General features: G+C 30.2%; 2 protein-coding genes and 1 long non-coding RNA gene across 4 annotated transcripts; 2 read left to right on the top strand and 1 right to left on the bottom strand.

Moving 5' to 3' along the window:
• Positions 1–1,669: 1,669 nt before the first annotated feature.
• Positions 1,670–8,532, bottom strand: LOC101503556 (serine/threonine protein phosphatase 2A 55 kDa regulatory subunit B beta isoform-like). Of its 2 annotated transcripts, none has more exons than XM_004486750.4 (14): positions 8,118–8,532; positions 6,890–6,993; positions 6,660–6,758; positions 6,455–6,574; positions 5,925–6,137; positions 5,630–5,721; positions 5,205–5,323; positions 4,458–4,581; positions 4,075–4,198; positions 2,925–2,993; positions 2,733–2,824; positions 2,569–2,646; positions 2,424–2,494; positions 1,670–2,329 (listed from the first exon to the last, which is right to left on the bottom strand). In XM_004486750.4, exons 1-14 carry the CDS (start codon positions 8,227–8,229, stop codon positions 2,193–2,195), a joined length of 1,554 nt encoding a protein of 517 aa, XP_004486807.1. In that variant the 5' UTR covers positions 8,230–8,532; the 3' UTR covers positions 1,670–2,192. The 2 variants fall into 2 exon arrangements, with proteins under 2 accessions (XP_004486807.1, XP_004486806.1); XM_004486749.4 differs by having other exon boundaries at positions 5,922–6,137; positions 8,118–8,530.
• A 2,204-nt stretch (positions 8,533–10,736) lies between these two features.
• Positions 10,737–13,507, top strand: LOC101497451 (uncharacterized). The gene is made up of 3 exons (XR_003471330.2): positions 10,737–10,968; positions 11,134–12,078; positions 13,032–13,507. It is a non-coding gene; the product is annotated as an uncharacterized lncRNA (long non-coding RNA).
• Positions 13,508–19,115: 5,608 nt separating this feature from the next.
• Positions 19,116–21,935, top strand: LOC101504848 (inorganic pyrophosphatase 2-like). Its single transcript, XM_004486754.4, has 4 exons — positions 19,116–19,314; positions 19,420–19,541; positions 19,862–20,063; positions 21,349–21,935. Exons 1-4 carry the CDS (start codon positions 19,177–19,179, stop codon positions 21,712–21,714), a joined length of 828 nt encoding a protein of 275 aa, XP_004486811.1. The 5' UTR covers positions 19,116–19,176; the 3' UTR covers positions 21,715–21,935.
• The last annotated feature ends 5,911 nt before the right edge of the window (positions 21,936–27,846 follow it).

Here is a 27,846-nt window from a genome sequence, read left to right as displayed (position 1 = left end):
TATGACTTTAATGATATAATTTAGTATTATTAAATTAATTGATCAATAGTTGAATCACATGACTTTAATGAATATGTTACTAAGTTATATATTTAATTAACACCACTAAAACTTTTGTTTTACAATCTCTTTTGATTTTAATTAAAAAAATAATTTATATAATTGTTGGGAACTATAATCAATAGACGAAATATAGAAGTACTACTTATTTATTCAACTTTTAATATACAACATATTAATACTGAAGTTGTTATACACACACGCGATGTTAGTGCAAATGTGTTTACGTTTTTAACGAATCACAAGAACTAAAATCATTATGAATATTTGATTTTAATAATGATTACTTCAAAAATTATATAAATTGATGGTTACGATGCAGTGACAATGTAATATAAAAAATAAATTTAATTGTAATTTTAATTATTCTATTATTATTATCAATTTATAAAATTGATTTTTTATTTTAAAAATTAACATTTTTTATCTCTCCTTCAGTTTTTAAACTACAAAAATGATTATTTGACATATTTTAAATGGTGTGACATACAATTTTATGATATAGAACTATTTAGATATATTAATTATTCATATGTCATTAATTATATTAAAAATATGAAAAAATAATGCTATTAAAAGTTAAAATTTTATGATATTTTATTACAATTTAATGGTTGTTAATCATTTTATATCATCTTATCTTATGTCACGTATCACACGTTATATTTTTTAGTTAAAAAATTAAAAGAAAAATTAAGATCTTATGTCACGTATCACACGTTATATTTTTTAGTTAAAAAATTAAAAGAAAAATTAAGATTATCAACTTTTAAAATAAGAGAGCTAATTTAGTGAATAAATAAAAATATGATGACTAAAACTACAATTAAATAAAAAAATTAAGCTTCATTATATAGAAATTGAACTCACAAAAATAAATGATATTCTTACTTTCTTGAAACTTCTTTTTCCCACAAAGATAACAAAAGAAGGAACAATGAAAAAGCTGAAGTTTTCTTTTTATTATTAAAAGAAAGCTGAATTTTAACTTTATCAAAAAAATAACTTGTATATCAATAAATTAAATGAATTTAAACAATTTAATTATTTATTTTAATTAAATAGTGAAATGTGAAACTAATACAAACAAAAATTTAAATACTTTAGTTGTTTTTTAACCCTCGCTTCATAAAGGAAGCACGCTCTAATAATAAAAATAAAATAAAATTTAACAAAAATAATTCAAGTCAAATTATAAATTTCAGAATACCAGTTAAATTCAATAACTTTATATTTAATTGCTTAGTTTTTTTTAGGGGTTAATTTAGTTGCTTAACTTAGAAAGATACAAATATGTTTATAGTCATTGTCTTATATCAATCAATACTACAAATATGTTTATTATCATTTTCTTATATCAATCTATACATTGAATATAGCCTACGTTTCACATTTTTATTTCTTTTTATACTTTTACGTAATTCTTTCTCTCTTCATTTTTTCAAAAAAATTATTTCTCTTCTCAATTTCTTCTGAACTATTCGCACCCTACAAGAATGAAAGGTAACAAAGACAATCATGTGTTATCCTACATAGTTGCAACCTAAACTTATTACCTTTTACACAGTTTAACAGGTACAACAAAACAAGACTTTGAAACATGTCAAAATAGAATCCGACGCAAAAATAATCAATGAAAAAATAAAGTACTAGAAGTTTTAACTGCTTCATCTCACAGAGATATCTTGGCTAAAATAACAAAAACAAAAGCTACATTTTAAAAAAAACTTTCCTAGTGGCAGATATTGAACATATCTTTTAGTATCTGTTGTAGGAGAGCTACAATCACATTTTTCATCTTCACTTGCAAGCCAAAACACAATTTTGAAACATTTGACTGCACCTCCTCTTTCAGAAGATGATACAGAAATAGGCGAAAGAATATTAGGGTCGAAAGGAGGAGAAGCGCGAAACAAAAAGGAAAAAAAAAATGTCTTCTTTTTCCTACCCCAGAATTGGGAAACAGCCACTTCTTGATCTTTGTTCTAAAAAGTTCTGAAGGGCACCTGTAGTGTGAGAGTTAATGTAACCTCCAACTTAGTGGTGTTGGTAAGATGGGAAAAGAAGCCTTCTCCACAAGCAAAATATGCATCATGTATGTCACATCTTCAATATCATCTTTCTCTCTCTCTTTATGCATAGTACATGTACAAGCTATTCGCAGCAGCACAAGCAATTGAATTTTCAGATGGATGCCATGCTAAGTGCAACAACTTTGTCGTGAAATCAAACGAATTCCCGTTTGCATCAACCCCGGGAGCTTCTGCTCCTGTTTAAGAAATTTCAACTCGTGATATTCTACCGTACAAAACAAAAATATATGATGAGATAAGAGCAAATGAGGCAAATGAAAGAAAACTAACCCCGTCTTACAACTCGTGTTATACTATTTCCAAGTGATCGAGACGGCCTTGAGGGGGTCGGAACTTGTCGTCTGACAGAAAACACAAGTTAATATAGATGCCACAACTGAAAACATGCTTGAAGTCAAAGCTTCAATATAATTACCTCATTGGATTTTTACTGGCTTCCAAAGTTGTAGCCTCGGTACTTCCAGGAGCACAACCAAATACTCGGAATAAATTGCTGGCATCAAATGAAACAAAATAGTAACATGGAGGATAAACAATTCGAGTAACCATTGAACCACAGATTAAGTTTGTATCACATACCTGTAAGAACCAGTTGCTACCCGCAATCCGTCACCACTCAGACAACACTCGAACTTATCAAAAATCGAATCGTTTTCATACAGATCACAAAGCTGGCATGTTCAAACACAAAGCATAGCCAATTATAATTCAACAAAGCATCAGAAAGAAATCTATTGTTCATCATCAATGATCGAAACACAGGAACCTAACCTTAGGTCTTAGATACTCATGAACCTGGAAAGTTGCAACAGGACCTGAATCCATATTAATGTCCCATAACTGACAAACAAGTGAAAATGAGTGAATGAAATGAAACTTAAGTCAGCATGTCTGCACAACAATTAAATTTCAAAGAAACAAATAAACCTAAATCAATAATAACAATAATTTAAATAGAAGAACAATAAAGTATGCCCACCCAAAATAAGCAAAAGTACATCCACTTAGGGGGTTTTCAACTTAAAATTTTGGCATTTTACACCCTTAAAGTTTGAAGTTGGTTGTAATAACCACTTCTGCATATTTTATGGAAGCAAATTCATAAATCTTCCTAAATAGAAGTGAAAAAAATATACAGAATGCAAGTTTAGCAGACACAAATTCTAGCTTAGAGATAAAATTGAAGAGTAGACAAGTTCGCGTGCCAGCACATAGGATCGTATGGTAGCGTGTTGCAATCCCATGTAGAATCTCGTGTTTGACTACATTGGCCACAACTATAAGATTTACAACAAATATGGTATCGGGTGAAAAAGAAACAAGTTAACTCCGTGTCACAAAGATGAGGATGTAGTGGCTATATATGATAAAAAGATTGAGAATGAAATCATTAGAGAGGAAATTGGGGTAGCTCTCATTGCAGAAAAGATAAAAATATCTTGTCTTAAGTGTGGTTTGGACATGTGCAGAGAGGAGCCTTATAAGCATCAATAAGGGAGGGTTGATCAAATGGGGATAAATTCACGGTTAAAGATAGAAGGAGACCAAGAAATATTTAAAACAAACTATTTAGAGAAAACAATCAATCTCTGAACTTAATACATAACAAGATACTATGGCATAATTTGATCCATGTAACTGACTCCATCTAATGGGAAAAGGATAGGTTGTAATTACTGTATGTTAGTCAATCCTTTTTTTTACTGAAGTCAATCCATATTTAAACAAATTTAACTAAATATGTTTCAACTGTCAATTCTTCCATTGCTGGCTGATTGAAAAATATAATAGTATCAACCTTTTTAGCAACTTATTGATTGATAAAAATAAGGGGGCCTATTTCCAAATACAAAGTCCAAAATGTGATGAAAGCTTCAACAAAAGTGTGGATTTTGAAATCATAAAACGTCAGAGTTCAAACCTTTAAAGTCATGTAATCACGACTCAGTATGTATCTTCCATCCTTTCCAAATTTTATGTCAGATATGGAAGCAATAATCTCTGTGAAAAATGATCTGGATCCTGGGGCCTCCTGTTCCTCAAATCTGTATCAAATGGCATAGCCATTAGAGTCTAGAAACTATATGAAAGTGCATACAATAATAGGCTTCATAATTTTTATTTATTTTTAAATAAGCAACGTCATTTTAATGATCCATGTCAAAATCATCTTTCCAGTACTTTTTCCTATCATCTCAACATGTTAAAATGTAAGCTGTATGGGAGGATCGAAATACTTATTTGTAAGTAATCAACAAGATTACCACAGAATAACATAAATAGAACTACAGAAGATGTGCTTACAGTTTGGCATGAGAATCACATAATGCTGACTGCCGCAAGTCAATTAGACGGATTGAACCCTTTGAACTGCTATATGCCAATGTATTACAATGTGTAGGGTGGAATTCTGCTGATGTTATAACCTCTACAATAACAATATATAGGGTCATGGCTCAACCAACACTAGAAAAAACAAGTGCATAATCTGAATTGCAAGTTTAAAGAGATAAAGTAGATTGAACTAGTGCAAAATTGCATCTTATGAAAGTAGCACACATTCCACAATGAAACACATTTAAGTCTAAAATTATATTGCATAGCATAGTTAGGCACACCAACCAAACTATCATCTATCTTGTTGGATGTTTATGGCTAAATAATTAAAAGACAACATGTGATTCTTTTAACCACCATAAAGTGACAAGTTTCTACTGATACTGAAAAGTTAGGTGTTGCTAATATAGAAAAAATTATGAATATGTAACGTCAGCCTGCGTTGGTTCTAATCAAAGTGTAATGCAGTCCCAGCCAAATATTTTCTTTGGACCATAAATTTGAGCCTGGACACTGCCCAACTTATATATGAACCAAAACTGAATGGATTGAACCGGTTGAATCATCAGGCTATCAGTCTAGGTTGAACCATAACTCACTTGTCAGTTAACTACAACTTGTAATAACTTCTTTAACGATATGAACAAAATAGTTTTAGTGTTCTAACAGCAGAGAAATGTTTACACCACCGGTAGAAAAACTCATCAAGCTTACCTGTCAGATCCTCCATGTTTGCGGGCTTTACATCAACAATATTAAAACTTTGATTGCTTATTTCCAGGTTCCAAAGATTTATTCGCAAATCATCAGCTGATATGAAAGTTTCGCCATCGCTACAAAGTATGAGCAATATAACAGCATCCAAATTTGATCAGTATCTATAAAACTAAGAAAGAAAGTAAAAAAAATGTGCAAAAACTCATAGTCATCAAGTGATACTCTAGATTCAACAAAGAAAACAATTACTTATCATTTTTTAGGAACGCCGACGCATTAAGGGAATAAAAAATTACAAAAGCAAGATTGACTTTTAGTAGCCTTAGCCTTAAATTAGAATATGAACCTTCAGGGTTCTCAAATTCACCCAAAATTTACTAGACTATAGCAAAATACAATGTGCACTTAGAAAGCTAAATCACCTGTTGTTTGAAATAGAATTGATATGATAATCATGCGCATGGGCATAAACTCTACGACATCGAGCCACCAAGCTGGTTTCATGGCTACTTACCTACATATATTACAACATGAGTTAGTACTGGCAAAATCTTAAACATGTAATCGTTTTAGTTTGAAAATGAAAGCATCAGGATCAGACATGTCAAAATAAAAATTTCTTGGTTGTTTATAGTATATGCCATACCATAGGAAATTTATCCCTGGTGAACAAATATCAGAAAAATAATTACAATTGGAAGGGATGGATACAACTACCACGGGTAATCTTAGTGATGGTATGCCTCCCGGTGGAAATGAGAAGTCGGTGCTTAGATAATTGTATGATCTATCCGAATCTGAATATCCTCCATTTGCAAGGCATGGCCTAGGACTACCTGAATTACTTGAACTAGCAACACCGCCATTTCCCATTGTTTTCGAAGGGTCAACATTCATATCAGAAATTTTCTTGACCTTCTTTTCTTGAACCTATTCAACTCTCAGATAAGGAAAGATATTAAGAAGTGAACTAGAACACAAATTGATGATGCTATTCATATGAAAAATACAAATTGGAATGCAACCATATTAATTTTGTATAGATGCATAAGCACTCACCCTCAAAAGTCACTCTTTACATGCAAAGTTATTTGGTTAACTGAACAGTTGTTCAATAGTTCAATTAATTTCAAAAGAAAAAACTGCTATTCAAAATATGATAGGTAATCAGTGAAGGCCAACCTTGTGAACAATGCATTGATAAAACACAGCAGTAAGCATGCTACAAACGAGCATGAATATCATACCTTCCAAAATTTGATGGTTTTATCATTTGTCGAGAGAAGGAAAAGGGCACCATTAGCTATTTGGCACCATCTGATTTTGTTTATTTTCTCTTCTATCTCCAAACTCTTAAGGTAGTCAAACTGAAACAATGATCGCACATTATATATATTGGATATTCTAAGGCATAGGACGTTGGGGCAACATTAGCAAGACAATGATGTTTACCTCAGGCTCATGACTCTGAAACTCTGTTTTGTAACGGAACTCAGGATGCCTGCTGATAGAATAGTCCATCCTCTCTGAATCCCTTCTAGATTCGCCATGCTGCAAGTTTCAGCATACATATAATATACATACATATTACAATACTGAGTGCAAAACATGAAATCAGTCAACACATAAGTTAAGTTTCTTTTTACTAAAACAAAGCTTGCCAAAGTAAAAATCAGGCTTACATCTTTTGTATCTGTCCTCTCAAAGAGAACCACTCGACCACCGCGATCACCAGTAGCAAGGTGATCCCCAGACTTGTCAAATTCGATAGCAGAAATTATGTCCACTGTAGAAAGACATTTGGACAAATAATTAGGAAAGTTTCATGTTATCCCATAACAAAACTAATTCATACTTTTCAACGACTCTATCGTAACTACCATGACACTTACTAGTCAGTCTCACTCCAACCTCCCCTTGAAATCACTTAATCCCATATTATAAACGGTACCTTCATATAACACACTGCATATCTGTCAATCAATTAATCCCATGATATTTCCACTTTTGTTTGATAGAAAATGATGTTTCCTTTTCAACAAAGAATTTCCACACACCCATTCTATAATTATCCACTAAGACTAAATACCCGCATGTGGTTGGTCCGTGTGGTAAGGGCCTCAGACACCTTTAACAAGTGGTCAAGGGTTCAATCTTTGTCTCTTGCATATGGAGAAAACCCTGTTGGGAGTGAATAAACCACCTTGTGTGCCCAACAGGCTCTCAAACAAAGATTAGTCGCCACTTAACAACGGCAGCTACTTCGTACGAATAACATGATCATTAAAAAAAAATTGATAAGTATTTTCCACTCGAGTGACACAACCACCATGATTACCAAAACTCCAACCCAGCAAACTCTTCGAAAACCTTATGCTTTTGCATTGTCAAAGACACAGATTACAACAGACCCAGAAGTCAACCTTCAACACTATTCACCAAATCAACCTACATAAAACACCATTAAGATCCAACATATCCTACTCAAACAAACTCACACATTAATTTCCAAACTAAAGGAACCTATTATGAACAAGAGAAGTGTCTACAACATAAGCACAAGCTAGAAACATGACACCAAACACAAAAATCCAAGTAGCTCGGTTTCACAGTCTCAAAAATCCAACTAGTAAATTCACAATGCAAAGAAAAAACATTAAACAAAAACATCGGTCGGTCAAAAGGAACACACTACTTTCCCCCAAAATGAAACACCGATAATAGCAATATCCCGAAAATCCAAAACAAGCATTACTCAATAAAACAACAAGGGAGTAACGAAACAAGATCCGGAACAGATCGAATCAAACCCTAATACCAATACACAAATTGGATCCGATAAAGTGACAGCAAAAATAAAAGTCCCTTTCCCACAACACATCACATCCAATACTACGTTGAAGAAATTACCTTCTTGAACCTCTTCACCAGCCGTGCGTTCACCGAAGACCTGAGAGAATTTCCACTCCAGAGGGGAAGGTGGACCCGCCGGAGCTGGTACAACCTCGTCGCCACCGTTCATTTGTAAAAGTAAAAATCAGAAGCCACCACCGAAGATGAGAGAGTGAATCTACCAATCCTATGAGTGCATCAAATATTGATTTCCTGGGTTTTCACAAGATCATAGGTTCAGAAAGACCCATCTAAAAAAGACATAAAATTTTTCTTATTTTTTTTCTTCTTCCCAGTTGAACCATTGGAACACAAAAAAGAACAAAAACTTTCTCTCTCTTACCACCTTTCTCTCTCTACAGGGAGAAAATTGGAATTTTGTTTACATTTGATGTTTGGGATAAAAAACAAAAAACTAAACAACAGATACTTCTGTGTTGAGTTCTCTCCACATAAACAATTGGTTTCTGTCTGGTTTTTTTTATTTTGTGTAAGGTAAAAAATAAATAATTATAAATTATATTGGATTTGTGATATCCTCATCTGTTTGTCACGCAACGAAGTGAAGTATGAAATTTGATTGGACGGTAAAATGACGGTGTGGTACGGTTAGGCGAGGTAAAGTATAATTTTTAAGTTTATCAATTATTCATTTATTTATTAATTAAGTAATTACTGTGTAGTGTCATAGTGTGGATGGATTACATGTTCACCAGGAAAGAAAGAAAAGGAGGTATTTGAGTAAAATGACTATGATGTCCTTCTATTTTTCGGATAAGCACAGTTTTATGATCAAACTAATTTGAAAATCATTATTATCATCTTACGGTAGTTTATAAATCCAAACTTTATTTCCATGATTTAAAATTATCTAAAATTTTAATTACAATAAATATTTTTTTTAAAATATTTGTTAACGATTTTTTTTTTATTGTTAAGATGATGACTTAAATTATATAACGGGTTGAGTTTTAAATGACGTGTTTGTTTGTTTTTTAACAAAGTGATGTCATCATCAATAGAATCATTAATTGTTGTTAGAGTTTCGAATAACTTTTAAATATTAATTTATAGTTAATTATTTATCAAAGTGATTCATCGTAGCATCCACCTATAATTTATTACGGAAAAATTTATAAATATCACAATGTCTAACATAAGTAGGGTGGCTAAACTGATTAAGTTCGTCGAACCAACTCATTTAACTCGTTATTTTAAGTTGTGAGAGTTGAGGTTTAATCTCTTGAGAGATAAGTCGATGAGAATTTTAACTCACCTATCTAAGTTGGCCTACCGTCCACACTAAATCTCATTTAAAAGGAGGTCAATAGTGAAGTGTCTCATTTTACCTTTATAAACTCAAGTGGTTCTTGATACACAATGTATGAGTGTTTCAAACTCGTTATTAACAAAGTATAAAGTCAAAATTGCACAACAATTTACACTCACAATATTTCATGACCATTTTTAATATTTACAATGACTAGTTTATAAAATTTGATTTTTTTAGCGACTAATTTATCATAACTTAAAAAATTATAAGAATTAATGTGCAAACATTGAAACTTATAAGTATAAAATGGTAAATTTTAAAAAGTTATAGTGATTATTTTGTAATTTATATAAAAAATTTGACAAAATACTTCATGAAATGATTTCATTTTAAGAAATCTCCAAATTTATTATCCAACTAATACAATTCATAATTTATTTTAAAGATTTTAATTATTTTTAAAAAACTACATTCTCTCATAAATTATCCAAATTCACTTTTTTGTGTTTATGTAAAGGAACTGAATTTTTTAAGGTATTTAAATAGGGAGACTATAGAAGTCTCACCACATGCAAAGCAATATACAATTCAACAATGTAGTGTGTTCCATAATAAAAAACAATGTAATGTCCACCATGGTGCTACTCGCCTACTACATGTTTTCTTTACACAAGAAAAACATCACATGTTAAATTAGCATCCCCACAAAATACTAATAGACCGAAAATGAAAAATAGATTTACAGGAAAATAAATAAATTATGCTTCAACATTTTTTTATGAAGTGGAAGAAAGAACAAAAAATTAAGTAGAATGCTGTCTAATAACACGAGAAGCAAACGCAAGCAACACATACACAATTTGAAAAAATTAATATTCATGAGTATTATATAATTTAGTTAATCAGTTGTCACATTTATTTCTTTTTCGCAAAGTATGAGTGAAATGTAAATATTAAAATTTATTTATCATATAATAATGATAACGAAACATACTCCTAATATGTATGAACTCAATATAATAAAATTGAATTTAAATACGAATTAAAACGTAGGTGGAATATTCACGTAGACTATGGCAGTGGATTTCATATGTGGCCAACTACACCAATAATTACTTGTTTTGACCTCACATGCCATCATAGCCCTCAATTACTTGACCAATCTAAAAGTTCATCACATCCAACGGTGGTAATAGAATTACATTTGCATTAGCAACAAATCAAAACCAGAAATTGTAATATCCAATTGGAATTGGAATATTAACCTTTGTTGTTTTCTTCTAGATTTTGCTTCATGTTCAAGCACAATATTGTTCACTATAAATATCCTTTAATTTTTAAAGAATAAGCACAAGCCTAAAGAAACAATTTTGAAACCAGTTTCAGACACCCAATAGGAATCAAATTATTGGGAATTTGTTTTTTTAATCATTTTCATTCTCTCTGTCACTCACCATTATAGTTGATATTGTAGTGGTTTTCGACTTTGACAAAACCATTGTCGATTGTGATAGTGATAACTGGGTTGTTAATGAGTTGGGTTCCAATGATTTGTTCAATGAACTATTTTCCACCGTGCCATGGAACAATCTCATGGTAAGCTTTTGATTTGATCGTAGGTTTGTGTTTTTTTTTAACAATATGCTCTGTTTTTTTAGTGTTCTGTTTTTTTCAATAATATAACTATTTGTCCCTTTAATCTGCACTGTGTTTATATATGACATAATAATTAACCATTTTTGTTTTATTTATGCTTTATAGGCTAAGATGGTGATGGAACTTCATTCTCATAGCAAAACCATTGAAGACATTGTGCAAGTTTCGGAGAGGATTCCTATACACCCCAGAATAATCTCTACCATTAGCAGCTAATGCTTTAGGATATATATTTATCTATATATACCGAGCTACACCATCTTAAATATAAGTAAAAATATGTAAAAAAATAGAGATATTTGGTATAAAATTTTGACCAAATATACTAATTTTATTTGACATTAATTTTTCTTATATTTAAAACTAGAGGTAGTACCTCCTTATTATTATTGTTTTTTTTTCTTTTCAGTTCTATATAAACATATTTGTTTTGTAGTGGTCCAAAGTCAAGATCATCATGACTCCCATAAATAGGTCATGTATGGTTTGACATCAGATTATCATTATTATTATTAAGATTTAATTTCTATACTCACTTGGTATGAATAATTTTTTTTAAAAAAAAAGATAGTTTAGATATTTGCATATATATATATGCATCTAATTATATCACATTAAGTAAATATTTGTAATGATATTTTAAAATTTAACTTAAAAAGTGGTATTATGTTAATTGTTATGATTTGATTGGATGAATGTAAAAGAATTTTACATGTGCATAGAATTAATCTCTATTATGTACCAAGAAAAAAATTAAACTATATCATTGCCCTTAAAAAAATAATTAATCTCAATTGTTAATTTGTTATTATTGTATTTAAAAGAAGAACTAGAGGAGGGAAAATTTATAAGGTTGCATTTGGATTTTCTTATGTGTGATTTGAGGATTGTGAGTGATGCTAACACATTTTTCATAGAGACAATTCTGAAACAGTTTGGAATTAGAGAATGTTTCTCGAAGATCAACACTTACCCAAGTTATGTTGATGAGGAAGGAAGGTTGAGAATTTTTCCATACCATCATTTCAATAAGCCTCAAACATGTGCAAGGTGTGTATTTTCATCCATTTACAAAAATAGGATTTATATATTGAGTAAATATTAATTAAGTTGGGGGAGACAAATTAATATTAATATAAATGATATTGAAAGAGATATATAATTCGGGGAGACAAATTAATAAGAATGTGTTTGATAGATGGTCATTACCACAGTATTGTCGCACAATTGTCTTAATAGTTGGATTCCAAACACATGTTTAATATATCATATGAAAACAGATAATTAGGCTGAGGAGAGAAGTTAATTGAATTCATGAATTTCTATATAAATATAATTTACAAAGCTTAGACGTTTTTGTTGTCAAAAAATAAAAGTTCAAATATTTTGACATATTTATTTTATTTTTTATAATATATTTAAAAATTTAATTCATATACGCTAATTAAATTTATAGATTTAATTTGTTTTTAATCATAATTAATTAGAAGTTATTCATAAAGTGGGACATCAAATCTAAACTCTTATGATTTAACCAATTTCTTAATTATTTAACTATTTTCTAGTTATGACTTCATAAAAAAAAAACCTATTTTTTAATTATGTTGTTAATTTCGTAATTATGTGAATTATTTTATAATATAAAACTAGGGTTATGAAAGCATATATTTCTAGACACACAACTACTATACTAATAGAATCTTCCATTTCATTCATCTTGAGGATCAAATAGTCTAATATAAAATAGTAAATCATTTTTTACCCAAGTAATTCATTTGGATTAATTTTTTTATGAAAAATTAATTTGGTATCATAGTTATATAAGATGGTTCATCAATCAAATTAAAGTGGACTTATCAAGTGATTGAGAAGATTCCTATATACTATAATGTTCTATGCCTTCTGTCAAAAAAAAAAGTTATATGCCTAATTCTTATTAAAAAAAATCAAATTATTATAACGGTCTAATCATAGAGAGAATCTAAAACTCTATATGTTGTAAGGAGAATAAGAGGTTTATCTATCTTGGAGATGGAAGTGGAGTTTATTGTTCAAGTTTGAGGCTAAAAGATCAAGATTTTGTGATGCCAAGGAAGAATTTTCCTGTATGGGACTTGATTTGCAAAGATCCTTCACTTGTTAGAGCTAAAATTTATGAATGGTGATGGAGAAGATCAAGAAAGGATTTTGCATCAATTAATCAATAAAATTTCAATGGAAGAAAGTGCTCGATTCATGTCAAGTGAATTCAAGTTGAAGACTTCATCGTTCTCTGCTCATGAAGCTTTACCTCATGTTTATAATGAACAAGTGTAATATATATTTACTAATACCTCATAAAATATTTTTATTTTCTTACTTTTCCTATAATTTCAAATGTTGGAATTGGTCAAAGACAAAATTTATAATTCACACTTAATACAAATTTTAGTTGCTCAAAGTCGCGTAGATTAATCCCTTTATTTAACAACTATCTCTATAAGCAACAGCCATGTATATTGAATATTGGGTTAAATGAAATTTTAATCTCAACAAAATTTTACTATTTTATTTTATTTTTAGTTATGATAAAAAGTTTTTACAATTTTTAGTTTTTAAAAAGATTTCGATTTCATTTTTTGTGCCTGATTGTAAATTTATTATTGTGTTTTTTTGTTTTTTAATTTTTGAATAATTTTTTAACACGAATGATTTAAGACTATGATTTTAGAGTCTTCAACGTTACAGATCCAGAAATATATATATATTCGGACTACTTGAATTTTGTCATATTTTTAGGCATATTATTGTTTTGTATTATGTTATTGTTTTACGCTATTAACTTTTATGCAGAGAATTTGTTCGCATATTCATCTTTTTTGTTTTTAACAAATTTAAATTTTTATTGCATCAATGTATTTTATAATTTGAATTAATGAACATTGATTTTTTAAATTTTAAAAAATTACTTATAAAGATTTAGAATTTTTTAATTAATAATGTATTAAATATTAATTTTAAAATTTTTAACACTTAATTATTCATATTTAATTTATCACTGGTTAAAAAAATCTAAATTTTTATTGAAAAATTTCTTATAATATTCTAAATATTATTGTATAATATAATACATATAAATTGATTTAAAATCAAAGATGTACTAAAAATTGATAAGATAAAATTTATAAAAACTAAAATTTTATAAAAAAAAAATATTATAAAAACTAAAAAAAAATTTAATCCTTAAAAGAAAAAAAAATTTATTAATAGAAAAACTTGACTGCATTTTTTTTATGTAATTTTTGTATAATTCTTAACTTGATCAATCATAACTTGTCCATGACAATAATGTGTATGTAAATGGGCCAAGCCCATGTGTCGTGAGGGCGAAGGGAAAGAAATGTCGCTGGAGAAGTAACCATACATTAGCAGCAGCCTAAAAGTGAAGAAGAAAAGAGATGGTGGATCTTCGATCAACAAACATGCACCCTTATAACTGAAATTTTAATATGTTATTTTTACTGTTAAATTTGACATTCTACCAAATTTTATCAATAATTTTGTTTGTTCTTTGAAGTAATTTGTTATACTCATTTTTGTAGAGGTAATATGTTATTATTTGATTCCTACAAATGGGTGATGATTTTTGTTCTTTGATGTTATTAAAAATAGTTGTAGTTATATTCGTAATTTTATTTAATAAAGTTATTTTTTTTAATGATTCGTGTTTTTAATATTTACTTTGAAGTGTTTTCTACATTATAATTATATTATTGTAATTATTATTGGTCTTGGTTTTGATATACAGGGAACAAATATTTATTACTAGTATTCGTCTTTTCAATTAGTATTTGTTTCTTTAATATATTCTAGATAAAAACTTTTAAAAACCATATAATATTTATAATTAACTATGCTATGTGCAAATGTTTTTCATTGGTGTGTTAATTAAATGATTGATATTTTTACGAAGTTAATTCAAGGAGGCCTTCCAAGAAATAATCAAATGTTGAAAGGAAAAAAGTAAGTGTTTATACAAAAGTGAATGGTGATGGTGTATCTTCAGGTGGTGGTTGAATGGTGTCCTTTTTTGATTTCTGAGAGGGAGAAGAGGAATCTCGTGCTTTTCTTTTCTTGGAGGCAGGGAGGTTTTCATGCTTAAACTTCATTTGTTTAATGTTCTTGATGGAAAAGGTGTTATTGAATTGGATGAAGGGTTCATCTTCAAGTGGGAGTTTGAAGAATTTGAAAATCTTGGTTAGTAACATCCCATAGGGAGCAGATCTTCCCATCAAAACAACATTCAATATAAAGCAAAAAATCACATAACCTAAGTGAAGAGGAGAGTCAATCATCAAATGATGGATGATCATGATATCAAGCTCCGTGACTTTCTCAAAGTTGTCAGTTTGGGGTGCAATGGGGTGAACACAAATGTTGTGGAGGATACGGCATATTGGACGGAGATTGGAGACCACTAAAGGTTTTGGTGGTTTGATGAGTAATTCTTGAAGAACAGAGGTCCTAGTGATGAAACATTTTGAATACCATCTTTCCGATAAGTGGTAGGCTCCTTCATCACGTATGTCAAGAATTTGACATAGTGTAGTGGGATTTATCTCCATATGTACCCCTTTTAAAACCATACTAAAACTAGTGGAGTCTTTGGAACCCTTTGAGGCAGCATTGAATGCCCTCACAAGTCGAGGATACTGGGGCTCATTGATTTTGAAAAATGAGGTCCATTTGAGTTGTGCAAACATCTCTTCCACATTAAATTCTCCTTGTTTGATGTCAGCAAGATCAATGATTTTCTCATTTACAACAGATTTGTTTTGCCACTTTGAAACATAATTAGTTTCTAAATCAGCCGAATCAAACAATGAGGTAATATCAGAAATTTTTGGAGACGAGGATGGGAGGTTTTGGTGAAAAAGGTTTAACCTTTTTAGGAGTTGACGCTTTGGATGTTGATTTCTCAGGAGGAGGCTGTTGTGAAGGTTCTAAAGATAGAGTAGCCTCTGAATCATCAGAGTGGATGACATGAACCGGATTGTCTTGAGGGAGCGCCCTTTTGGATGAAACGACTCCAGACATGATTCTGAAGGAGCGTCTGATTGGAGATGAGGAGGATGAGTTTTTTTGAAGGTTTTTGAGTGAAGGAGGGAGAAGAGGAACTGTTGGAAGATTGAGAAGAAGGAATGGTGTTCAAAGAGGTTCCTTTAGATTGGGTTTCTTCATAAAAATCTGAATCATTGCTTGAATAAACATCTTGATTCTCTTCTGGTTCTTGATAAGTGATTTTTTGTTTTGCAGTTACTTTGGTTCGAGCCATTGAGAAAAACAGTGGAGTGGAAAACAACAAATGGTTGATGAGTGAGAATGATAGAGGACGGGAAAAAATAAAAGAGGATGGAAGATGTATATGATGAACGTGGGAGGAAACGTGTGAGAGAAAGAGAAAAATTAATGCGTCGTTTGCCTAGGGACCTAACGTGATGATGAAAGAGGCAGCTGGGGACACGTAGCCGTTAATACATTTACTGCATGGCGTGAAACACAGAGGCAGGCGCCACGCGTGCTGGCCAATGGGAGAGAAGGTGCGTGCTTTTTTTTTTCTTGGCTGCCATGTCAAGGGAAGTTACACCAATAAGGACATTCCGTCCTCTGGTGGTTTTGCTATCCTCGCAGGTTTAAACTAAAAATATATATACATATTTAAATAGAACAACATATATTTTTTTATTATTATTTAATAAAAATTATAATAATATAATAAAGGAACATAATTAAGATAAATCAATTAATTTTAGACAAATTAAGAATTGAGAGTTCTTCCAAAATCTTTTTGAACCTATCCTCTTGGAGAGGTTTGGTAAAAATATATGCTAATTGATTTTCAGTGTCAATAAAAATCAGTTCTAAATCCCCTTTTTGCACATGATCTCTTATAAAGTGATGTTTAATTTCAATGTGCTTAGATCTAGAATGTTGAATGAGATTTTTAGACAGATTTATTGCACTTGTATTATCACAGAGGATTGGAATTTTTGCGCACCTTAACAAGTAATCCTCAAGTTGATTTTTTATCCAAAGTAGTTGTGAGCAACATTGAACGGCTGATACATACTTCAGCTCCATGATGTCGATGATCCAAAAAAGGCTTGTAGCCTTAACATGTAAATTTGAGAATGTCGAAATATGATCAAGATATCCAAATTTGTTTTAGATTTTATTATCCAGTTAAAGATATTTTAGTAAGTTAAGAAATAAAAAGTATAAATGGAGTACAAAATTCAATTCTCAATCTAATTTGTAGGTGTTCGAAAATAAAAGTGTCACATGTGAATAGAAGAAGAAGAAAAGAGACGATGGATGTTGGATCTTGTATCAACAAAAAGTTCTTTTTTAGTTGAAATTTCAATAGCTTATTTCTACTATTAAATTTGATATTCTAACAAATTTTATAAGTAGTTTTGTTTGTTATTTGAATTAGTTTGTCGTATTCATTTTTGTTTGAGGTAATATGTTATTATTTGATTTACACAATTAGATCATAATTTTTGTTTGTTTGTTTTTTTTTAAAAAAAGATAATAAGTTCTAAAGAACAATTTTTATTCTTTATTATAAATACTTTTAGTTGTACTCATTCTTTTATATAAAAAATTATTTCTCTAAACAACTCTTTTTTTAATCTTTACTTTGAACTGATTTCTACATTATAATTATATTATTGTTACATTCATTGGAATTGATTTTCACATACAGATAGCAAATATTTATTATTAGTTAAAAAAAATATTTTTCATTAGTTTTTACCTGTTCAATATCTTTTAGATTAAAACTTTAAGAAAAATATAATATAATTAACTATAAAAATTATGTTCTCGACAAATGTTTTTCATTGTTGTGTTGGTTAAATAATGATTCTTTTACGAATTAATTGTAATATAATAATTATAATATATTATATAAATAATATACACGAGATAAATATTTTTATTGATATAATAGTTAAAAAATGATATTTCATTACTCAATTAGTTAAAATTAAGATAGATGTGTCTCTTGAATATCTTCTACTAAAACTTTTGAAAAATAATATAATAAACTAATTATATTTTTTTATATAAATTATACATAAGACAGATAAGACAGATATAAGTTCCTGATCAAGTTAAAAATTTGTTTTTTACAAATCAACTAGTTATAATATTTGCTATATAAACTATACATGGGACAATATTTTTCACTTGTATGTTAAATCAAGAATGAGTTTTTACAAATAACAAATATGCTATAAAATTGACGCAAAAAATATTTATCTCAATTTATGTATAGGGTCAAATATGTTCAATTACTATTTTAGTCCAACATTCTTACAAAAGTTCGTAATTGACTTTTGTGTATGGTTTGTTAAGAATTTAAAATATCATTAATTTAATAACTTAACTATTTAATCGTTAATTTAAAGTTATAAATAAATTAATAAATATTCAAGATCAAATAGTTAAATTATTAAACTAATGATATTTTAAAATTTTATCAGTAATATGTCTTAAAAAAAGTCAATTGAAACATGCGACATGAACTTTTGTAAAAAAACTTAAACTAAAATAGGTATCAAAAAATTTAAAATGATGAAAGTTCAAAGGAATTTTTTAGATGAACTAAAAATGAAAGTTGATATATTTAAAGTGACTAAAATTATATTATCTTTAATATTTTGAAAATTATATTATGTCAAAATCAAATAATTTGATTTGATAGGTTAAGAATTAAGATCAACTAGCATGAAATATATAATTTTGTATGAAATAATTATTCGTATGAAATATATATCAATACTTCTTATACTAAATTCAAAGGCCTTTGATTTGATAGGTTAAGAATTAAGATCAACTAACATATATATATCAGTACATCTTATACTAAATTCAAAGGCCTTGGAATCACATATAAAATAGTATATAATACTCTTCCAATTAACACTGTAATATTCCTTTAGAATCTAAAGGTCCTAAGTATCTTTCATAAAAAAAATGCTAAATATCTTGCTTTATGTGGAAAGCATGCACTATCTTTTCCTATAAATACCATATGTTGGTCCTTGATCACCTTCACAAAAATATATAGTTATCTCAAAGTTAGCTTTTTGTTCATTTATAATGGCTGGTGTTGTAGTGATTTTTGACTTTGACTCAACTATCATTGAGTGTGATAGTGATAATTGGGTTCTAGATGAATTTGGTTTAACTGAGAAATTCTACCAACTTCTTCCTAACATGCATTGGAACCCTCTCATGGTTTTCTTTACCTTCCTCAATTTTCATACTTTATTATATATACAATGTTGTTCTATCTCACTTAATTAGGGAGATGATTTTTTTTGTCCTAATAAAACTTTTTAGGACAAGATGATGGATGAACTTCATTCACAAGGAAAAACAATTGAAGAAATTGTTGAAGTTCTTAATAAAACTCCTATACATCCTCACATTGTCCCTGCCATTGAGGCTGCTTATTCCCTTGGGTAACTCTGTTTTTCTTTTCACTTTTTTCTTTATTGCATACTCATGTTTATAATAATATTTAGATAAATTATCCACAATTAATTAAAATTAATTATGTGTACTTCACTAATTTTTTTATTTATTTTAGATTTGACATTAATTGTTAGTTGTGTACACACGACTAATTTTAATTAATTGTGAAAAATTTATCAATAATTTTTCAAAGTCAACCTAAACTTCACCACCATTATTTATCATGCTCACTCGCAGCTTTATAATATATATAGTTATGTTTCCTTGATGAAGATGCTAATGCCTAAAATGAAATATTTGTATTCAGGTGTGAGCTAAGGATTCTGAGTGATGCAAATATTTTCTTTATTGAAACAATTTTGAAACATCATGGGGTGCTGAATTGTTTCTCAGAAATAACTGCAAATCCAAGTTATGTTAATGAAGAAGGGAGGCTCAGAATTTGGCCCTACCATGATTATCTAAAATCTTCTCATGGATGTAACCTTTGTCCACCAAACATGTGCAAGGCAATTGAACTACCTTCAAATCTAGTTACTTATGACCATATATATAGTTATATTTATATGGGTTAAATATATATTTTTATTTCCAATAAAATTTTGATATTTTAACTTTAGTCCTGAAAAAAAAATCTTATTTTTAATTCTTCCAAAATAAAATATTGTTTAATTATTTTTCAATTTTAAATTTTAAATGATTTTTGCAAGAATGGTAAGAACATTATAAAAGATTTATCTACAAAATTTTAAATTTTAAATTTAATTTAAATTAAATATAAAGTTTTTAAATGTAAAAAAATTCAAGATAAAAATAACGATAATAATGTACTATAAATCAAAATTTGAGTTCATTTTATATGAAGTATTTTTTTATAATGTTGTAAACATGTCTATAAAAAATTATTTAAAAATATATTTTGATTAAAATTTTCACATAATAATTTTGTAGGTGATAAATCTGGTATTTTTTTCATGTAAACTAAAACAAAATTTTAAATAATATTAAAAACATATTTATCTCTATTTGTATTTATCTATTTTTAATCACTTTTGTAGATTGATCTTTATGAATTATAAATTAATATATCCATATTAAATTATTTGCATCTATATTTCGTTGATGACTACTGAAAGTGGCAGTCTTTGGAGTAAGATCAGGTCAAATTTTCGTCATTTTTAATTTTGATGATATTGAAAATTATTGCATTGTCTCTGTTATATTAGTATTTAATATTAAAGACAGATTAGGTTATACTTTTCTGGTTCATTGTCTCTGTCGTAACCAAAGGATTTCTGATTACATAAAAAGCAAAATATCATGTTACACCGACCATAATGACATCCCATAAAAAATATAATTTTGCAATTTTTAAAAATTAAATAACATTAGTAATTAGTTATTAATTAATTGTCAGTAATTTTTTTATAAAAATAATTTCGATTTTATAACTATATTTTTTAAATTAATGATATGATCTAGAAAAATAAAAGACTATGTTAAATGTCAATATAAAATTAATTTATATAGATAATGTATTTTTGCCAACCTCTAATTAGATTGTATCAATATTAATTCTAAAGACAAAACTTATGTGCATTTTTTTTTTGTCTTTTGTATTGTTCTTAAATTAATCAACTATAATTTTATCAAAATTTATTATAATCATAAAATGTATATTTTAAATTTAAAATCATACTAAAAACACATAAGAAAATGACCTTGATTTTTTTTCTCCATATTTTAAAACTTTTTTTCTTTTGACACATAATTTTCCCCTTGAATTACATGCAGGGATTGGTGATAGAAAGGTTCCAAAATTCACTTGATACTGGAAAGAAGAAATTTATCTACTTAGGAGATGGAAGTGGAGATTTTTGTCCAAGTCTAAAGCTCAAAGAGAGTGATTATGTGATGCCTAGAATTAACTTTGCATTGTGTGATTTAGTATCTAAAAATTCAAATGACATAAAGGCACATGTACATGGTTGGATAGATGGTGAAGAGCTTAAGCATGTTCTGCTTGATATCATCAACAAAACTATTGGTAAAGAAAATAATATTATTGGTCCAAAAATTATCTCAATTGATTGCAAATTGGGGACAATTTCAATTGAGACTCATAAACCTTTTCCTGAAGCCCTCCCAATTAGGAACTGAAAATTCCAAAGGATGAAGGATGATATATTCTGAAAATTTTCTTTTACTATCGTTGTTCTAGCTTGCAAGAAGACATGAAAATGTACCAATAAATAATTAATCAAGTATATTGTGTTGACTAAAAGTATACTTCAAAATTTATCTAGCTTTCGTTTTGAGTCATATTCATATGTGTGAGAGATTTGTTTAACTTTTGAAAGTTTAACTAGCATATTATAAAAGTTGTTTCATTTTAGCAACAAAAGTTAAGTTTAGTGTAAGGAGCTCAAGAAAACCTATGAGATAAAAAGTTTGTTTCATTTTAATTAAAGTAAGGATATAATTGAATATCAATAGGAGTATTAACTTTAACTAAGATGTAATAGAAGAGATGTTAGGAAGATTTGTTCCCTTTAAAGTATTGCATCATTTTAATATAACTATTTTAATAGAGATTTTTTATAAAAAAAAAATTAAATGAGAAATTGGTTTGAACATATAGCTTCTCATAAAAAATTAATTTTAAGTATTTGATGTTTTAATTACAACTTTACTTTAGAAAATAAAATTTCAAAAAAATTTCAAAAAAGTGCTTCAAATGAAAATATTGAGTAGCTTTTCATAAAATTTTTAAGAGGTATTTTTTAATAACTTTTTAGTTTTATTTTTATTTTTATTTTTATTATGTTTAAATCTCAAACAATTAATATTTAAATTTATGAATGTCAAAATTAATTTTTGAAACTATGATTAATGAATTTAAAATAAGTTCTATTTTAATGCTCCATAAACTTTAACAAATGATATTAAAGTTTGGTTGAATTAGAGAGAACAAAAGTGAATCCAGACGAAATAGATTCTTATCTCAAAAGTCTTTTTAATTATATGGTAGAGTCTAATTGTGTGTTGATTGATATCTGGCTAAACAAACATATACAGTAATATCCATTTCATAAAAAGAAAAGGAAAAAAAATAAAAAATTAAACTTAACTATATTCACATCAAGTCGTGCTTTATTTCCTTCGAACTGTGCAGCCATTCTCTTGTTGTGGAATTAGTTTTGAATGTACATTTTTGCAATAAATAAAATATTTTTATTGTGAATTACAAAGGTTAATTTAATGTTATGGATTAATTTAGTTACAAAAAGACAGTCTTTTGCAACAATATTTTGACAATCCATGTCGGTGTTTAAACCGTTGTTAAAAAACTCGAGGAGCGTTGTGCAATCCTCGTTAACATCGTTGTAGGTTATTTCGCATGGGGTAATTAAATAGAACCATTGAAATATTTGTACGCAGTGTTATTCAAGTGGTTTCATGCAAATTGCTGGGATTAGAAAGGAAAAAGAAAAAAGTGTTTTTTAATACTTCAAACAAAAAAAAAAAATTAGATTAAAAAAAGGATTGAAATGCTAATAATTTTACAAATTATAATTAATAAAATAAGCAGTTATATGAGGGTAGCTATTTCATTTTTTATATTAATACTTGGTACTCTTTCATGTAAATTATGCAAAAAGTATAAAATAATTATTTAAAAAGTTATTTATATAATTTGAAAAACATATTTTTATAAACTTTTTACATGTAATAAACCAAAATCACCAAGCAAGAGTTTAAAAGAAAATATTTTCTCTAGAACGAAATATAAACAAAAATAACATTTACATTAAAGAGATGATATATCTAATTTTAATTTGAAGGAACTTATACAAAGATGAAGAAATTGTTAGACTGTTGATGATGATGTCAGCAGTCTTTATTGTTTTAGTCTTTATTTCATTAATAAGTATCCTAATTAATAGGACAGTGCTGTTAGTTTTTTTTGTTCTGTTTTGGTAGACCTATTCTTCAGCAATATTTTAAGCAAGGATCCACGTTCTTTAGGTAGTTGTAGACGTGATCCTTTTGTTTTCTTGTAATGGCTATTTAAGAGCCTTAGCTTCTCATGATTCAAATAAGAGTTTTTCCATTCATTGAAAGTATTCTATACTATCTGCTTTAACAATTGGTATCAGAGCTCCGAAAGGGGCCTGATAGTGTGAGAGTGTAAGTAAAATACAAAGAGATCAAGATGTCAATCTCAGAAAAGTTCGTGCAGCCATCCATTCCCAAGTTCGATGGTCATTATGATTTCTGGTCAATGACAATGGAGAATTCCTCAGGAGCAAGAAAATGTGGAACTTGGTGGAAGAAGGAATCCCAGCACCGGCAATTGGAAATGCACCAGCAAGTGAGATACAAAGAAGGAGTGTGGAGGAGGCTAAACTCAAGGATCTGAAGGTGAAAAATTTTCTGTTTCAAGCCATTGACAGAGAAATTTTGGAGACAATCCTTGACAAGGGAACATCGAAAGCGATTTGGGATTCGATGAAACAGAAGTATCAAGGGTCCACGAAGGTGAGAAGAGCTCAGCTTCAAGCTTTGAGGAAATAATTTGAGTTACTAGCCATGAAAGAAGGAGAGAAAGTAGACAACTTCTTGGAAAGAACTCTAACCGTGGTCAACAAAATGAAGGAAAATGGTGAGGTGATGGAACAAAGCACAGTGGTCAGTAAGATACTTAGATCATTGACCTCCAAATTCAACTATGTTGTTTGTTCAATAGAGGAGTCCAATGATTTAAGTACCTTGAGCATCGATGAATTACATGGAAGTTTGCTTGTTCATGGACAAAGGATGCAGGGACATCAAGAAGAGGAACAATTGTTGAAAGTAACCTATGATGAGAGATCGGGCAGAGGAAGAGGTAGAAGCATGAATAGAGGAGGACGAGGTAGAGGACGAGGCAGACATGCTTTCAACAAGAGTACAGTTGAATGTTTCAAATGTCATAAATTAGGACACTTCCAATATGAGTGTCCTGATTGGGAGAAAAGGGCAAATTATGTAGAGTTGGATGAGGAGGAAGAACTTCTTTTGATGTCCTATGTTGAAGCCAACAATTCGAAGGAAGAGGCAGTATGGTTTCTTGATTCTGGTTGTTCAAACCATATGACTGGAAACAAACAATGGTTTGTGAAACTAGATGAACAATTCAGCCATTCAGTGAAACTTGGAAACAATCTCAGAATGCCAGTGAAAGGGAAGGGCAGCATCAGACTTGAAGTAGAAGGTGTAACTCAGGTAATATCAGAAGTTTATTATGTTCCTGAGTTAAAAAATAATTTATTGAGTATTGGTCAGTTGCAAGAGAAAGGTTTAGCTATCTTGATACAAAATGGAGAATGTCGAGTCTATCATCCTAGAAGGGGGCTAATCATGCACACACATATGACATCTAATAGAATGTTTGTGGTATTAGTTAATGTTGTACCACATGCATCATCTGCATGCCTAGGTGTGAGAAGTGATGATATTGGTGAATTGTGGCATAATAGATATGGTCACTTAAGTATCACAGGTCTGAACTTGTTGCAACGAAAGGAACTTGTTCAAGGACTTCCCAAGTTTAGAGTGTCAACCAATATATGTACAAGCTGCATGAAAGGGAAGCAACATCGGAAGATCATTCCAAAGAAAAGCAAGTGGAGAGCAACACAGCAACTACAACTCATACATTCAGACATCTGTGGACCTATAACTCCAAAGTCATACGACAACAAACGGTATTTGCTAACCTTTATTGATGACTTCAGTCGCAAACTTTGGGTTTATTTTCTAAATGAGAAAAGTGAAGCTTTCACAACTTTCAAAAAATTTAAAATTGTTGTGGAGAAGGAGTCTGGTCTTTCTATTTGTGGTTTAAGAACAGACAGAGGAGGCGAGTTCACCTCCAAAGAGTTCACAGAGTTTTGTAGACTTGAAGGCATTAAGAGGCAATTGACTACAGCTTACACCCCACAACAAAATGGGGTCGCCGAGCACAAAAATCGTACTATTCTTAACATGGTGCGATGTGTGCTGGAAGAGAAGAAGATGCCCACTTCGTTCTGGCCAGAAGCTGTTAGGTGGACGTGTCACATCCTCAACCGAAGCCCAACTTCTGCTGTAAAGAACAAGACACCAGAAGAATGCTGGAGCGGAATCAAGCCTAATGTTGATTATTTTCGAGTGTTTGGATGCGTAGGAAATGTTCATGTACCAAATGCAAAGAGGTTGAAGTTGGATGCTAGAAGTCAAAAGTGTGTAATGATAGGATATAGTGAAGAGTCCAAAGGATACAAAATGTTTAATCCAATGACAAAGAATGTGATAATTAGTGGAGATGTTGTGTTTGAGGAAGAGAAAAGCTGGGATTGGAAAAGGGCAGAAGAAGAAGCTAGAAATGACATTCTTGATTGGGGAGAAGTTGATGAAGACATATATGCCTCTAGTGATGACGAAAGTGAAGATGAGAGTTCACAAGAAGGAGGAGAATCTGGTCACAGTGGCACTTCGCAAGAAGAAGGAGAATCTGGTCATGACACTATAACATCCACACTGCCTGAAAGAAGAGTCACTCGGGCTCCAGATTATCTTCAAGATTATACAAGCGGAGAAGGACTCTCAGAAGAAGAAGAAGAGGTACAAAATTTAGCTTTATTTGTAGCTTCTGATGATCCTATTTTTTATGAAGAAGCAGTGAAAATGAAGAGATGGAGGGATGCAATGGATATAGAGATTGGTGCTATTGAAAAAAACGAAACTTGGCAGCTTGTTGATGCACCAGAGGGAGTCAAAATAATTGGAGTAAAGTGGGTCTATAAAACCAAATTGAATGAAAATGGTGAAATAGATAAGTGTAAAGCACGACTTGTGGCTAAGGGATATGCGCAGGAGAAGGGAGTAGACTACAATGAGGTCTTCGCTCCAGTTGCTAGATGGGATACAATCCGTACAGTGATAGCCTTGGCAGCAAGAAATGGATGGACACTTTTTCAACTTGACGTCAAAAGCGCATTTCTTCATGGTGAGCTGAATGAAGACGTTTACATTGCACAACCTCCAGGTTATGTGATCAATGGGAAAGAGAAGAAAGTCTACAAACTAAAGAAAGCGCTCTATGGTCTAAAGCAGGCACCAAGAGCATGGTTTAGCAGAATTGAAGGCTACTTTATTAAGGAGGGGTTTGAAAGAAGCAACTATGAACACACTCTGTTCATCAAAAGAGAAGAGAAGAACAAGATCCTAATTGTAAGTCTTTATGTTGATGATCTTGTTTTTACTAGCAATGATTCAATTATGATGAATAGGTTCAAAGAGTCTATGAAAAGGGAGTTTGAGATGACTGATCTTGGTAAGATGAAGTATTTCTTGGGAGTTGAAATACGGCAGAACTCTAATGGCATTCACATTTGTCAAAAGAAGTATGCTGAAGAAGTTCTAAAAAGGTTTGGGTTGGAGAACTGCAATGGAGTTAAGAATCCCATGGTTCCAGGAAGTAAACTGACAAAACAAGAAGATGGCAAGAAGGTAGATGCAACCTTATTCAAGCAAATGGTGGGAAGCTTGATGTACATGACAGTCACAAGACCTGATTTAGCTTATAGTGTGTGTCTGGTGAGTCGTTTCATGGCCAACCCTATGGAGGCTCACATGATGGTAGTCAAGAGAATTCTCAGATACATTAGAGCTACTACTGAATTTGGAGTTTTCTACAAAAAGGGATGTGAAGATGAGATACTAGCTTATACAGACAGTGACTATGCAGGGGATTTGGACGATCGAAAAAGCACTTCTGGGTATGTCTTCATGCTAAGTGGAGGAGCAGTGGCGTGGTCATCTAAAAAACAACCAGTGGTGACACTTTCAACCACCGAAGCAGAGTATGTGGCAGCGGCTGCTTGTGCATGTCAATGCATTTGGTTGCAACAGATACTTAAGCAGATTGGAGGTACTCAAAGCAAAAGTGTCAAGGTTCTGTGTGAAAATTCTTCTACAATACAACTTGCAAAAAATCCAGTTTTCCATGGTAGAAGTAAACACATTGATGTGAGGTTCCATTTCTTAAGAAATCTCACAAAGGATGAAGTGATTGATATGGAACATTGTGGCACAAGTGAGCAGTTGGCTGACATTATGACTAAGCCTATGAGGTTGGAGCTGTTTGAAAGATTCAGAGAAGCACTTGGTGTGAAGCCAGCTGAGGTGATAAACTGAAATGCTTATGGCAGAATTCAGTTTAGAGGGGCAATTGTTAGACTGTTGATGATGATGTCAGCAGTCTTT

This window comes from Cicer arietinum, chromosome 1 (genome assembly GCF_000331145.2).
Source record: "Cicer arietinum cultivar CDC Frontier isolate Library 1 chromosome 1, Cicar.CDCFrontier_v2.0, whole genome shotgun sequence".
Lineage (NCBI taxonomy): Eukaryota > Viridiplantae > Streptophyta > Magnoliopsida > Fabales > Fabaceae > Cicer > Cicer arietinum.
Note: the sequence above shows the minus strand (reverse complement) of the source record. Positions and strands in the feature narration are given on the sequence as shown.